Genomic DNA, 15,282 nt, shown 5'->3' with positions numbered 1-15,282 from the left:
TGCCACAGGAACAGGAAACTTCCAGGCAGGGCTAGAGGGTATAAAAAGACCGTCTGCCCATGTGCTCACTCTCTTTTCTTCTCCTCTGCTGCTTATCTGTCTTCTGCAATAAACTGTAACCTTCTTCCCAAAGCAGTCGCCATGTTTGCTTATTTATTCCCGGCTTGGATGAACCAGGATGAAGACTTACCTTCTAACATATGTTTATATAATAACTGTTTATATTGGGGAAATTACAGAATATGGAAAGGATATACCAGGGCAGAATGCTTCCTGATACACTGTAAAGACTCTAAGACTGTAAAGCAGATTGATTTATAGTGTTCTATATATTCCTAATTTATAATATGGAAAAGGGTTAAATCCTGTTTAGAAAGGTTGGAAAGAAAGAGAGAGACATATTGTAGACCTCTTTCAGGAACAGAGCCAATGAAAAAGAACATGTCAGTGGTAAAGCCAAGCCATCAGTTACAATCAGTTGGGAAAACGAAGTCTTAGCAAGGAGAAGATAGATGAAAAAGAAAGCACCAAGAGGAAGAAAGCTGTATGCTAATTGTCCGTGAGGAGTTTTAGGATAGAATGAAAAGCAGTCATGAACCTGAACATGTTGTGATCTAAATACTTTTTGTAAGCAATTTCCTTTTGCTCACAAATTCTTCCCATTTCTCACAAAATATTTTTTTACCTGAATGCCCTCAAATGCAAAATCATGTCCATCTTATGTATGAAATACTTCTGCATGAAAAACCACTGTACCTGCTTATTTAGTATACTAGGGGCCTAAATAAAGATCATCATCAATTTGTAATAATATATCATGCAAAAAATGAGAGAAGGATCTGAACAAAAAAAAAAGGTGAATATATGTGTCCCAGGATAATGTTGCAGGATCCAATCTGGGTCGGTTGTCGGTGACCGACCCAGATTGAATCCTGCCCCCCCCAAAAGGATAAATTATAGTACAGAATGTGCTTAAGGATATTACATAGAAATACTTCCTAGGTCTATAACTATATTGTACAAGATTTCTTGAAATCCTCTGAAACCACAGTACAGGGGTCTTCAAACTCGGCCCTTTTATGACTCATAGACTTCAACTCCCAGAATTCGTCAGCCAGTTTGAAAACCTCTGTCATAGTAGAATGAGCAGTACAAAAAGAACAAACAATAGCATGGAGAAGGTAGCAAAGACTGTTGTTAATGACCCTGTTAGCCATTATGGATGACGGTCTCACTGGTGGTAAATTGCTTGGGCTGGCACAGGCACCACTCTGCTTAGCATTGAGGAAGAGTCTGAATGCTATACCTACAACTAATCAACATTGCTAACAGAAGAGTTTCATTTGGTATTCTTAACGCAAAGGCTGGCAAGTTGAAGAAGAGAACCTCCAGTATAGTCCCAGGCACTAAAGAAAATATGCATATTTATTGTGCATAATAGGGCTGTGTAGCACTTCAAATTAAAAGAAGGACTCTGTCTGCAACTTCTTAAAACACTGTGTCACTTCTTATAATCAAATGTCTGCCCTCTGCACCTGTGCAGCAGAATCCTGAGAAAAAACAGGTATTATGAGTACACATAAGCAGGATAGAAGTTTAGAGCCGATACTTGTACTATACATGAGATAACAACCTTACCTTGTTTGCATCGATAATGCAAAGGAGACTTAAACATTTACTAGAGAGAGTAAGTACCACTTGGATCAATCAAACATCAGTATATTTGAACTGTGAATTAGAAGCCTATAAAGAACATATCTGGCCAGAAATTTGAAATGAGAAATGGTCACTTTGACAGTTCATACTATTAATTAGTTAATGTTGGCAACACTGGGAATGGATCTGTGCCTGAAAGGATGCTGAATTGAAAGACAAGCTGGTTGGGAAAAAAATGATGAGCCAGAATCATCAACAGCAAGCAAAGATGTCCCTGAAGGGCGATCGTGATTAAAGTAACAGCCCTGCCCAGAAGGCTTCAGGATGAGGTCTTGCCTTGCTTTGGAGGTTAAAGCCACAGAACAGAAAAGGCTGAATACAGAGGATAAGAGCTATCTGGACCAGTTCTTCTGGGTTGGGCAAGGGAACAGTATGCATAATCTGCAGGCAGTTACACCTGTTTAAAATAGGAAAGATAGTGCCTTTGGAATGAATACTTCCCCTATTAAATATGCTAATTTTGTTCATCTAGAAAGTTTGTTTCCAAATAGTAATGTCAAGCTGTATCTTTGTCCTCAAAGCAGATTGTTATGGTTCTTCTAGATTAAATCCAGGATTTATTTTGGAATCCTAGGCTCTCAGACTCTTAAAAAATCTTAAGCGTTGTTTGGGAGCTTAATTAAAACTGTGCCATGGAATTTCAGAGTACTAAACTGTATGTTTTAATAAAAGGCAAAACAGAAATGCTTTATAGGTGGTAAAGCACATGTGGATCTGCCAGAGTTATGGGAAGCTGTAAATTAGCTCATGATGTCATCTACCTTACAAGCATTAAAGCATCAGCTTATCAAATGTATTGTTCATCTTACTATTACCATGTGTTCATCTGACTGGCTATAAAGAAGCAAGAGTGAAAAAGCAAAGAAAAAGTTTCTTTTTATGTTTTCTCTCTGAAAACACCAAGACAGTGACTGAGTAGGTCCAAAGGTTCGATGAGAAGAAGAAACAAGTTCCACTGAAGTGTTTCCAAAAATCTGGAAACTAACAAGAGGACAGGAAGCACAAATCTTGCAGTCCTAGACTAATTGCACAGTTAAAGCTACATTCTAATTCCCATATTTAAAGTATAGAATTAAGAAGTCTGGAATTAAGACCCAGTTATGATTAAAGCTGATATTAATGATGAATATAGAACTATATTCACTAATAGTGTAGAATGGGAAATATTTTCTGTATTTCAAAAACAGCTTGTCAGTCCTCATTCTTTTAGTTTACCTGTACTTGAGATTTAAGTATGTTCATTTTTGCTTTTGCTTTGAGGTCCTTTGTGCAAAACATTTTTCAGGATAATATGGTACATTGTTACTCTAAATTATACTGTGTCATTAGACATGTGGCAATAAATAGATCACCATATAAAATTAGGGGTGATGGATTTATTTAGCTCCAGCAGTGTGAGTAATCTGACAAGAATAGAAAAACATTGCCGATATGACAGCCTGACACTTGTGACAGTCCTGTGGAACTATAAATTTTGCCCTCTAGTTGTTTACAGACTGACTTTGAGGCCAAGGACAAAGAGCAACCTGTGCTTAGAAGAACTAAAGAGGATGCTCTATGCGGGCAGGGTTAAAAACTCTCATGATGGAACACATTTTTCTTCACGAAGCCGGAGCCCCCTGGAGCCATGTCATTATATGAGAATTGTTACCGGAAGACTTTAGGTTCTCTCATTAAACAGAAAAATTATCTCCTCAGGGCTTCGAGGGGGAAAATGTTGCAAATGTCAATGGCACAAGTCCCAGAAGCAAAATTTAAGAGGTTGTTTCAAAACAAATCTATTTTTCTGATTCTGCCCTGGTGATTTGCAAACACCTGAATGCAAAAAGTGACTGATAAGAAGACGAGAATATATTATAGATCGATTGCTTCAATTTTACAGGGAGTGTGTTACAGTTCAACAAATCCACTGATTATTGTAATAGTGACTTTGCACAAATCTGATTCTGTATGGATATTTAGTATCTGCAATAAAACCCCCCACTCCAATGCTACAATCAAAGAATCCATTGCAAAATTACAATCTGGAAATGAAGTACAATATTCTATTCAGCTATGTACTTAAATGTGTGGAGTAGAAAAAAAATCTTAGTAAAAAAAAATGTAAAGGACTTGTTTCGCCATGCTATTTCCTGAAGCCTTTTCCTACTATGATATGCAGAGCAGAAGGGTTAATGACTGGTAGTCCATAATCTGAACAATTTTCAGCTCTAGTGGAGTGAATGTATATTTGGAAAGTGGAAAAACTGAATTAAAGGTGCATTTCCTTCTTTTTTTAATCTGTAGAGTTTACTTCTACATCCATGTATCTTGGCCCTTACAGGTTAATTTTTTTTTTAATCTGCTCCTTCTAAACTACAAACTAGAACAGTGGTTCTCAACCTGTGGGTCGGGACCCCATTTGGGGTCAATCGACCATTTCATGGGGGTCGCCAAGCAAGGCTGTCCGCCATTTTTTTTGTCTGCCATTTTTTTTGTCTGCCATTTTTTCCCCCCTTTACCGGCGGGTGCCTTACCTCCCTTGGGCTGGGCCAGCTGGTGGTCGGCCTGCTCCGTCTCTGCCGCTTGCCAGCTATGCCTCGGCCGGTGCAGGGGGCGGAACCACGCATGTGGCGCTCCCGGGCAGGGAAAGTCCTCGACTTACGACCGGTTGGGTATTCCTCGACTTACGACTGGTTTAGTCCTCGACTTACGACTGGTTTAGTCCTCGACTTACGACCGGTTGGGGTCGCGGCATTAAAAAGGTTGAGAACCACTGAACTAGAAGGATATACACAGCTGTATTGTTTTGAATATGTAGATATTACAGTCCTATTTTTGGATGGCCACGTTTGCTCCTGTTAGGTGCATCACCATCTAATAGTTACTTTAAATGTTTAAAAGTGTGGATAAGCATAGACTATGTTGTGAATATTTGAAAATGCATAGCTATTGGTAAGCAATGACAATGGTATTACCTAAATGTGATAGCCTGGACTTGTGACGATTTGCAAAATTCATTTAGGTTTGTCAATACTCTTTCATGTTGACCCTTGCCAAATATGGCACAAATTATAGTATATATTAAATGTTCCAATACATTAAATATATTGTATATTGTATATGTATAAATATGGATATGCATGGCTTGATGGTTTTTGTAGTTCTTTTAGAGCACAGTGTAAAAATGATTTCAGTCATTTATAATCCTAAATTTCAGAGTGTTTTGTTATATTGGTTAGTACTTTCCAAATATGATTAGTTACAAAATCAAACATCCATTATCCTCATCAATCATGGCCATTAATCACATTGCCTGGAGCTTTACATTATGTCATATTATTGGCCACTGAGCACAGTATAGTTAACACTGACTGAGTTTCAATCACTTTTCCACAGAGACTGAAGATTGGACCTAAGACCTGCATTCAACAATTTTCAGTGGGGAAAACAAATAAAATAAGCACTGCTTCAAAAGACAAGTTGAAAAGGCAAAAAAGTCCCTTATGTTGGCATGATATTGTCATATTTGCTGATATCCTAATAGCCATAACAACTATTAAATATATAAGAAAAAGTGCATTCCAGGTCACAAAACCTTTGTTTTAAACCTTAGTAGGATGAGGAACTTGTCACTGAGATGTTGATAAAACTACAACTGCCAAAGTCATTCATGATTGGAGCTGCTGACAGTAGTTCAGTAACATCTGCTAGTTACCAATTTCCATTCTTAACTGAATTATTTTATTTATTTATGTATCATATTTACATGGCCTCCTAACTCATAAAAATGTAATGCCAGGTTATCTGATGGTTGTCACTTCCTGTAGACATTTATGCAAGTCTTACGATCCAAATTTATACAAATTTTTATTCAAATCTTAAGATCCACAGAAATTATTCTATGGGTGTTTCCATTAATTCAGTAAAGGTGAATGGCTACTAAACAGACAAATTTTAGTTTTCAGAATCCAATTGTGGAGTGCGCACAACACAATTTAGAAGGTTTTTTCATATCTGATGAAAGTTTTAACATTTTCTTTACATGATTTAAATGTTTAAGATGAAGTTAGTATTTTAATGTTTTCTATTGTACTGTTTTATTCTCTTCCATGTTTTATATTGACTGTTTTAATAAGTTCCTGTGAACAATCATAAAACTATTTTTGTTAATCAGTTGTATAAATGATGTATAAATGACCCGGCTTCAGGAACAGCAGGACTGAGATTTTAATATTAATGCTAATAATAATGAAAAGAAAGAGGACGCATAATTCCCAAGAAATTTTTTTAGCAATTTTTCTCTCAGCAAAAGTTCGTTGGTTACATAATATCTCAAGAAATCTGTTTTATATTTTGAAGTCTCCATGGGTGAAGTGCAATTCATTCATGTCAATTAAGTGTGAAAAAAGATTTGCATCACATATTTATACGCCAGCAAAGGCTGTTACCCAGAGCCACTTGAGTGCATGAAAAATGGGTGTTCAAATTCAGGTGGTTAATAATTCTGTATATGTATATTTTTGAAACTGAAACACATATATGTTGCCGAAAACACAGGAAGTAGAGTTCAGTATTGCCAAGCTGTTTTCCTTAAAAATTCTGGCCTATAGCAAGTAGATTGGGATCCAGTTCTAGTAAATATGTGATAAATATGAATATGAAAAAATTGTTCAGAAATGCTTGGATTAAAGATGAATTCTAAGTATAAAAAGGTTACTCTGAGGAAGATGATTGATTAATGGAATCAATTGATTAATGGAATCAATCATCTTAGATGAGTATCTTGTAATGACAAAAACAAATTAATTGATTTATTTTTACTGCCAGAGGTACTTGTGGAATTATCTGTTCATGTGCCAAAATAACTTGACTGACTTGATCCCTGCCATCTTGATTTGAGTGGAATTCAGCTCTCCTCTCCTGGGCAGCAAAATATCTTAGACCATTCATAAATGCCAGAACAGCATCCTGCAGCAGATCTCAGGGTGGTATGCTGAGGATTATAGGTTGAGAATTTAGACTGAACATCACCATCCATCGCTGGTCAAAATGAGAATATGCCAGTCATTTTATGAGGTACCACATTTTTTTTAATACACGGGCTAGAGTAGATCAAGTGAAACACTTCTGATTCCCAAAGATCTTGCAGCAGGATGGGGCTCCTTTTTCACATCCAAGAAGCTCCTTTTTCACTTTGTTTTATCACAGGTGTCTCCATTTATTTCCTACATTACCTTGACCTGAGTGACAAATAGGGATTTCCTGGGATTTACCAATATTCCTCAGAGTAATTTTCCCTTTCCCCAACACGCTTATCATTGCTTGAACTTATAAATTTAATTTTAATTTGTCCACTGTGACTAAACATTTATTCCAGCATCCAGAAATTTGGACTGTACTTTTATGATTAAAAGACCATGGGAATATAATATTCTCTGTCTATTCACATTTGCTGCAGTTCTCCAATACCTTTTGAATTGAAGTGGAGATCCTATACTCTTCCTTGTAACAAAAAGATGCTTTGTATTTAGCATGTTCATTGTACATTATCTGGGATACCCTAAGAAACAGGTCTTAATGCCCTAACCTTTGTATTCTGAAGGGTTGGTTTTATAATAAAGTTGGAGATGAGGAAGATAACAAACTGCAAAAGTGTTGTTTTGAGACAGGAAGTGTATGTCTTCATTCATGGGGGAAAAATCTACTTTCTTTTCAGCATAGTCCTTGCCCCCAATAACTGTCTCTTGTCTAGGCTGAACATCAGTTTATTCATTCTGGTCTAGCAATATTTTTCTTCCAAAAAAGAGCCAGTTGTTATATATGTGTTTACTCACTTGAATCAAATTATTTATAACAACATATTGCAGGGATATGCTCTATTGCCATTCAATAACAAACCATAGCACTTCAGTTTGGGCTTAATGATAATCCATGATTCTCTTAATCATATATTGTGGTGATATTTTACTCAAATACTTATACCCATTTCACCATACTTGCAGATTGCTGAACAAGCAAAAATTAAATTAGTTTGGTTTTGTGTCATGGTTGAATATTGTATTGTCTAATGGACTGTCTAAAAATACTAAGGTTGCAATACCCTTCTTAAGAGCAGCTAAAATAAATCATGGTAGTAATACAGAAGTGTGTAAATAAGCAAAGGAAAACAAAACACTACTTTGAAAAGTAAATTTACTTTCATGGGTTGTAAAGAATCCACCCTATATTTGATACTAAACTGCTCAGTCTTACTGTAAATACTGGGCTCTTGTTTTAATTTTGGTTTTAACCTTTGACAGAAGATCCAAAATCAGCACAATCAATTGCACAGATTTAATACACCTCCCACAGACAATATGTTTGCTTTCACCTTTTGATAAAGATTTCTAATCCAACAAAGGGATCCTAATGGCAGGTGACTCTTGTTAATGCTAGAAGGCTAATTATGGTAATTGATATTCAACATATCTGAAGACCACTTGGTAGAACAAACCCGATCTAGGTTTCTTTAAAAGAAGAAATGGGTGAAAATATTTATTTGCTTTTAGATCCATAGGAAAGCAAAATAAACATTATAAACCTGATAGACAGACAGACAGATGTTACACAAGGTAATTATTTTCAAAGTACTGTTGTCAAATTATATCTCTTATTGTTTGGGGCAATTATACTCTCTTTTATGCTTTGTTGTTATGCTAATACCCTAAAATGAATTTCAAACAAGAAACGAACAAAACTGCCCCCACACCCTTATTGACCATACAAGAGTTGCTTCTAACAAAAACAACAATAAAAAGCTTCCTGGTCACAAAATAGTGAATTCTAACTGTTTGGTTCCATTGGGAAGCTACTGCTCAGAAATTCTATTGAGATTCCATTTTTTAAAATAATTATATTATTGTACACACTAATTAGTAAGTAAGGAATAGATTCTGCTTAACACTATGAGACCTCTGAGTAAGTATACATACAATGGTACCTGACTTATGTTCACAATTGGGAATGAAATTTATATGACTGGCATTGATTTTACAACCATTTTTACCGTGGTTGTTAAGTGAATCATACAGTGATTAAGTGATTGTTTTCTGCAATCAACTTTGCTTGTCAGAAGGTTGTAAATCACAATCACATGACTGCAAGATGCTGCAACCAGTGTGAATTGGTTGCCAAATGCCTGAATTACGATCACATGACTGTGAGGGGAGTTCAATGGTCATAAGTTCGAGGAAGGGTCGTAAGTCACTTTTTCTGAAACTTCAAAAAATTGTTAAACAGTCATAAGTCAAGGATTATCTGTAATAAGAAATACATTCATTCATTAAAAAACTCAATTGTTTTAACTATGGTACTGTATTAGAATAACCCTCTGTCAGGAGAAATGGTAACTTGATAGATTTGCCCAAAAACCAGTGTCTTTTTTTTAGCATTTTGCCTGACAAAAAATGGAATCAGCTGCCAAGAAGTTGCCCCAAAACATCTGCAAGTGGAGGTGTAAAATGTATCTCGATATTATATTGCTGTATGAACATTTAAAAATTAATTACATTAACTTATGCCCAAAACCAAAATAAATGCAAAGGAATTTCTTCACTCTTGCATCTTCAAACAATTAGCAATTGATACATAGAAATATTTAAAATGAAGTCAGAAATTAACAGCCAGCGTTCCAGAACTGCCTTTTATTTGACACTGGAGGATAAGCAGCAGGTGTAACATTAGTATCTGAGATCTACCTTGATCTGGGAGAGCTTTCAATGGCTGATATAGTTTAGCTGCTGTTTTCATGCATTTTCGCTTCTCTGCCAAGTCTGATTCATTACTTCAAATATAGTTTTTTCTTATGTCCCAAGACCAACATCCATCGACAGGAAACTGACCTGAAGCAAAACTATAGGACCAATATCACAATTTGTCAATCAGATGAAAACACAATGGCTTGACATCTAAAAAGTGGGGAGATGAAATTTTCCTTTTGAAATTTAAAATACTGGGGAGAGGGGGGCAGGGAGCAAAACATTAGTAACTTCAGGTTTTGGTAAACTAAATTTACCACCTCTTTCCCACCTTTTACAATTGAGATATTCCAGATACATTTAAATATTTGGTTACACCACCATTGGTGCCAATGTCACTTTTTTTGACATGAAAATTGATAAAAAGGGGGAAATGGTTGTTGATTATTGGAATATATATTAAATAAAAATATATTAAATATAGAGTGGACAGCTATATTTAAACTTAATATTATAGTCAATAAATTTCTATTTGGACCATCTTTTCTGAAGGAATCTTTTTTCACTGATGTGCTAATAAAATAATGTGAATCACTACAAAGTGTAGCACAACCCTATGCGTGTTATTTGGAAGTAAATTCTACTTTGTTCTATGTAGCTTACTCTCCAATTAATAGCATTAGTTATTATAATTTTAGTTCATATCTTTCTTTTCTATGTTCTTTTACTGCACAATTGAGTATCATATTGTTACAACCTATCAAGAACAGTATTTTTTCTGTCTCTGTTTGCTTAAGTCAAATCTACAGCATCTTTCAAAGACTTAGGCCATACATTTGGCAGAACATGGCACTAATCCAGTAAAGGAACAATTAAACCAATCTTTTGGTCAGTTAAGATTACAGAACAAGAGATAACATTTAATGTACCTAATGGCTTCAATGTATAAGAGCTGATGGTATTGAAATAATAATGGTGCATAGTTGACTGTTATTTTATTAACAATAACTATTTTAGATTATGTTGAATATGATACAAGGTTCAACTAATCAATTTTCTTTTCAATAATTAATGTTATTACAATTTTGTTTTTATTACAATTTTGTTTATTTGAGAAAAGATAGTTATTGCTACAATTGTAGTTAAGTTTCTAGAGATAGCACACCAGAAAAAAATCAATCATTACCTACATCTGCTTGCAATATCTTTCAGAATAAATATAAGCACTGATATTTCTGAGGGTTTTCCTAGTTGACAATTTATTTCCATGTGAAAATATTGGTTATAACTGCTACATCAGTGTGTCTCTGTGTTTCTCTGTGTGTGAAAGTGGTCAGTAAAGGCTGATATCATGGATTCCATTGCAAGTTTTTTTTTAGTGGAACTGGCAGGACTCTCTATGAATATGTATTTTCTCATTGCAAGAGATACTAAAGGTCCAAATGTTTGTGATTACTTTGCAGTATGTCATCAAAGCTTATCAAATGTTATTTAATGCTAAAAAGTAAAGATGGATGCTCAAAGCCTCACTCTCTATATATGTATGTATGTATATATATTACACACACACACACACAAAAGAATTCCTTTTCATCAACTTAATTCATCTTGATTCCATCCATGCATTTTTTCATGTTTTTATCTCAAATCTGTACTGAAAAGTATGACACAGTTGTAAAATAGACAACAAACTAAATATTGACAAAAATATTGCAATAGGCAGGACCTTTTATACAGTTCAGGAACAATTCAGTAAAATTTGCTGCATTACATTACACACTAAATATCTACACAAAGAAACTATAAAAACAATCATTTCTTCTGATTTCAAATCTTGCATTTGTGTATGTGAAAGTAGCATACAGCAATTTTTAAAATGATATGATTAGAATGCTATGAAAGAAATATTTTGGAAATAAAACATCCCCTATATTTAATTTTCAATTAACTTGCATAGCCAATGTAATCAAAGGAAGGTCTTGAGTAAGGTAAGAGTAACCTACAAGTGTTAACCATCAATGTTGAAGTTTAGGTTGAACTCCAAATTAGCAAAAGTGGTTGTCGCTAACTCAATTTGTACAGGAGAGACAAGAGGCAGAGAGAGAGAGAGAGAGAGAGAGAGAGAGAGAGAGAGAGAGAGAGAGAGAGAGAGAGAGAGAGAGAGAAGTGCCATTCTTTCATTCACAATCCCCCCTCCCTCTTATCACCTCTGAAAAGGAGAGGGAATCTGTACAGGTATTCTCCTCTGCAAACCATAGTTAACCCAACTGTTGCAGAACTATGAACTGCAGACCAGAGCAGAGAAGGCTATAGAACAGGCATACATGACTGATACTCCACTGACGAGATACCTCTACACATTTTAAAGGATCCATGCAGGAAGGCAAGAAAGGATTTCAGCAACGGGGTGGAGAAGGGGTGACTCATCGGGAATGCTAATCCTTACCTTTAAGATCAGATCGGTGTGGTGTTGGTCCAGCATGTTCGCCTTGACAAAGGATGTGATGATGACTCTGCCGTATCTCCCTGGGGTCTGCAGATCGGAATAGAGCCGGTGCTTGGACCGGTTCACCGGGAAGAGGCTATTGACCAGGTTCCTCTCGATCTTGGCCAGGCTGTGTTTGGGGGCCAGCAGGTGTTCCACGCTCTCCTCGATCTGGTACTTGCTGAAACTGGCCCCCAGCAAGATGGAGATGAGCACGGGCGCAGAGGCAAAGAAGACCGGGTGGCTGGCAACGAAGTGGCCGAGTCTAGCGAAAGACGTTCTCAGCCCCCTGTGCAAGACCTGCCGCAACATTCTAGTGCAGAAGCAGCTCAGGAGGGCGAGGTGCGCACGACGGAATCTGAAGCTCTCCCAGAGCCCAGGCAAAACCATCGGGGAGCCCAGGCAGGCGGGAGCTTCCCCTGCGGGCTGAAATTGACCGAGCAGGCAACCCGCCCTCCCCCTTTCTGCGCGGTGGGTGCTAAAGCTCTTTGCCTCCCTCCAGGCTGCCGAAGGGAGTTTCCCGGCGCCTCATTGTCTGACTTTAAACAACAACAGAGATTCCGAAAGGGAGACGGCGGGAGCAAAAAAAAAAAAAAAAAATCGCGCGCCCGCGGGGGGGGGGGAGAGGATTGGTTAGCGAGGAAGTCAAGATCTTATTGATGGCAACCCCTATTTCTTTTCTCCGCTTTTTATGGTGGCAGCTTTTTCTGCCAAACCAAGTGGGTGGGTGAGAATTGTTTACCCAGGAAAGATATGGGGGAATACAGAAGTGTGTGTGTGTGTGTGTGTGTGTGTGTGTAGGCGGGGGGGGGGGTGTCGGTAGACACACTTGCTGACTAACTCAGTTAAGCAGCCCGCACAGAACAGAGCGTTGAAGGGTAGATATGGGGAGGGGATAAAAATGCAAATCTTATTTTAAAAATGCCACACATAGATTAAGCTTTGGGAGCCCGGGTCTTTCGGAGGCCGTCGCTGGCTTGAAGCTCCCGAGGAGACCCGGGGGCTACGGCTGACTACAGACCCGCAGAACTGAATGAATGGTTTTCCTCCCCCGCCCGCGCCTCTAATTGAGGCCAGGAAAGAGACTCGCCCCTTCCTCAGTCAAAACCCCGAAAGTGGGAGAGGTTCGTCTTCTTAAAGCCCTCGCCGCCGCTAAGGCTGCCGCCGGAGTTCAGGGGCAGTTTCTTTGCCGGCTTTTTCATGACAGTTGTTGAGCTGTACGAAAGGCTGGTCAATGGCCCAGGTGGCTCAGAACAGGCGACTAGGCGAAGGAACGCCTTCTCGCCCCATCTTCCCAGGCTCTTTTCCGGCACTGGGATCTAGAGGGTCGCACCGAATTAATATTAAATAAGATAACACAACCCCCCCCCCCCCTTACACAATGTGGGCAACTTAGCTGGAAGTCCCGATTGCTGGCTGCCAATTACCGATGTCCAATGCCCAAATACCTAAACCGGAGCTTCTTGTTCGCTCGGCGTTGCAGTTTCAAGGAACCTATCCCGCAACTGGGATGGCTGTAATTGTTATTACTTTAAAAAACGACCGGATCCTCCTTCAGGTGAGATACATGTCAGCGCCGCCAGCACGTCCCATCCAAGCGAAGTAGCTGCTGCCCATCAGTGTCGGAAGATCACCCAGGAAAAGAGGAGAGCGAACACTCAACCGATTCCTAAGGCATGGCAAAGTTTTCGAGTCTCACCTTTGAAGGAGTCCCCGAAGAAGTCCGTTTGGGAGAGGTGGACTTATCCGTACGCAGCCGAACGTGGCTCCCATTGTTTCCCGACCGGAGCAGCGCAGAGATACAGTTTTGTGTATTTCATTGGTTTCAAGCGATTGCTCTTCTTTGTCAACGCATAGTGAGGATCCGGCGGTTCAAATGCCGGGCATCAGAAACGTCTCGGCAATTCCACGTTTCCCCCTTCCTTACTTCCCTCCCACTTGCTTCCCTCGCTTGCTCCGTCTGTCTGTCTGCTGCTTCCCACCCCCCACCCCTCCTCTTTTCGCACTGATTCTGTCTGCCTGGCTCTCTCGGTGCGACGCGGCTTCAGCGGTCTTGCTGGTGTGAGAGCAAAAACTGCTCAATCTCTTGCCTAAATGGGCATGTGCGAATACTGTGCACATGCCCATTAACAAGGTGACGCCGCACAGAAGCCGGTGCCCTTAACCGTTTGCCCGGAACTTGCCTAAAATCCCCTCTTTTCCCTCCAAGGAAAAAGGTGCTACCAGGCGGACGGAGAATGGCAGTTAGTCTTTGTGTAGATGGGCGCTTGCGCGTGCAGGAGTCCAAAAGCAATGCAATAGAAACGCGGGCTTAAGAATTACCAAACAAGTACTACTACTACCTACTACTACTACCACCAAACAATAATATCCCATGTCCTTGGAAAAGACCAATAGGTGGATAAAAATGCTAAATCTAAATATCTGGCTGATTCTGCAATGAACCATAATAATAAAAACTGTAGTTGAAAAGAAAGATTGTGACATTCCAGGTTCTGGAGAAGAACTCAGTGTGCATGAAGGCAAACACCAGCTAAAGAACTGGTAGCTGTGATTTCACATTTTTGTGTATTATTATTATTGTTATTATTCTCGTTCTCATTATTTATTTTGAATGCCGCAAAAATTACTGGGAACCAAATTGACAAACTTCTTGAAAATGAGCAAGTCAAGATCCTGTGGGACTTTTGGATCCAAACAGACATCATACCTGACATCACTATTGTGGAAAAGAAAAAATCTGATTCATTGATTTTGCAATAGTAGGGGATGCACAATTTGAAGAGAAACAGCCAGAAAAAAAATAACAAAATATTGTGATTTGCAAATTGAAGTTGAGCGATTGTGGAGGAGGAAATCAGTGGTTGTACCAATGCTAATAGGATCCCTTGCAACAATACCCAAAGGACTGTGTGGATACATGGAAATTTTGAACTTATTGGTCCTGAATATCCTGATTTTGCAAAAAAATACCCTACTTGGAACTGCCTATATACTCAGACGCTATCTTAATAGTTCTTAGGTCTTTGGTGAGGATTTTAACTGTTAAATTTTTACCAGTCCCAGAGTGTGAATTGAATTGAAGATTAAATCAACAACAACCCTAAGGAGCTTTACCTTGTCGTGGTGGGATTTGTGTGCTCTGACTAAACTTGCTCCAAAACCATTTAACTATGGTGAAAACACATCAAGTGAATTCTATGCCAGATCGAGTATCGCCTGGATGAACAAGACTCACCTTAAATACTATGGGTCCTGAGTGTTCAGTGAAAAATATGCTACAGAGCTCAGCTCCCTCTGCTAGGCAACCAGGGCATGGAGTTGACAGGAGACTGGAAGACGAATGAAAAAAGCAAAAAAACT

The 15,282-nt window shown here is 38.5% G+C and overlaps 1 protein-coding gene across 2 annotated transcripts in view; it reads right to left on the bottom strand.

The window, feature by feature from the left end:
• The window catches only part of PTCHD1 (patched domain containing 1), a 47,137-nt gene extending 34,906 nt beyond the window's left edge, over positions 1 to 12,231 (bottom strand). For both annotated transcript variants that reach the window (XM_015827934.2, XM_029286518.1), the window contains exon 1: positions 11,881 to 12,231. In XM_015827934.2, coding sequence (XP_015683420.1) covers positions 11,881 to 12,231 — 351 coding nt within the window. The remainder of the gene's footprint in view (positions 1 to 11,880) is intronic.
• Positions 12,232 to 15,282: the final 3,051 nt, after the last annotated feature.

The sequence above is a fragment of the Protobothrops mucrosquamatus genome, unplaced genomic scaffold (genome assembly GCF_001527695.2).
Source record: "Protobothrops mucrosquamatus isolate PMUCROS unplaced genomic scaffold, P.Mucros_1.0 scaffold_217, whole genome shotgun sequence".
Classification (NCBI taxonomy): Eukaryota; Metazoa; Chordata; class Lepidosauria; order Squamata; family Viperidae; genus Protobothrops; species Protobothrops mucrosquamatus.
The sequence above is the reverse complement of the archived record's forward strand: the minus strand, read 5'-3'. Positions and strand labels throughout refer to the sequence as shown.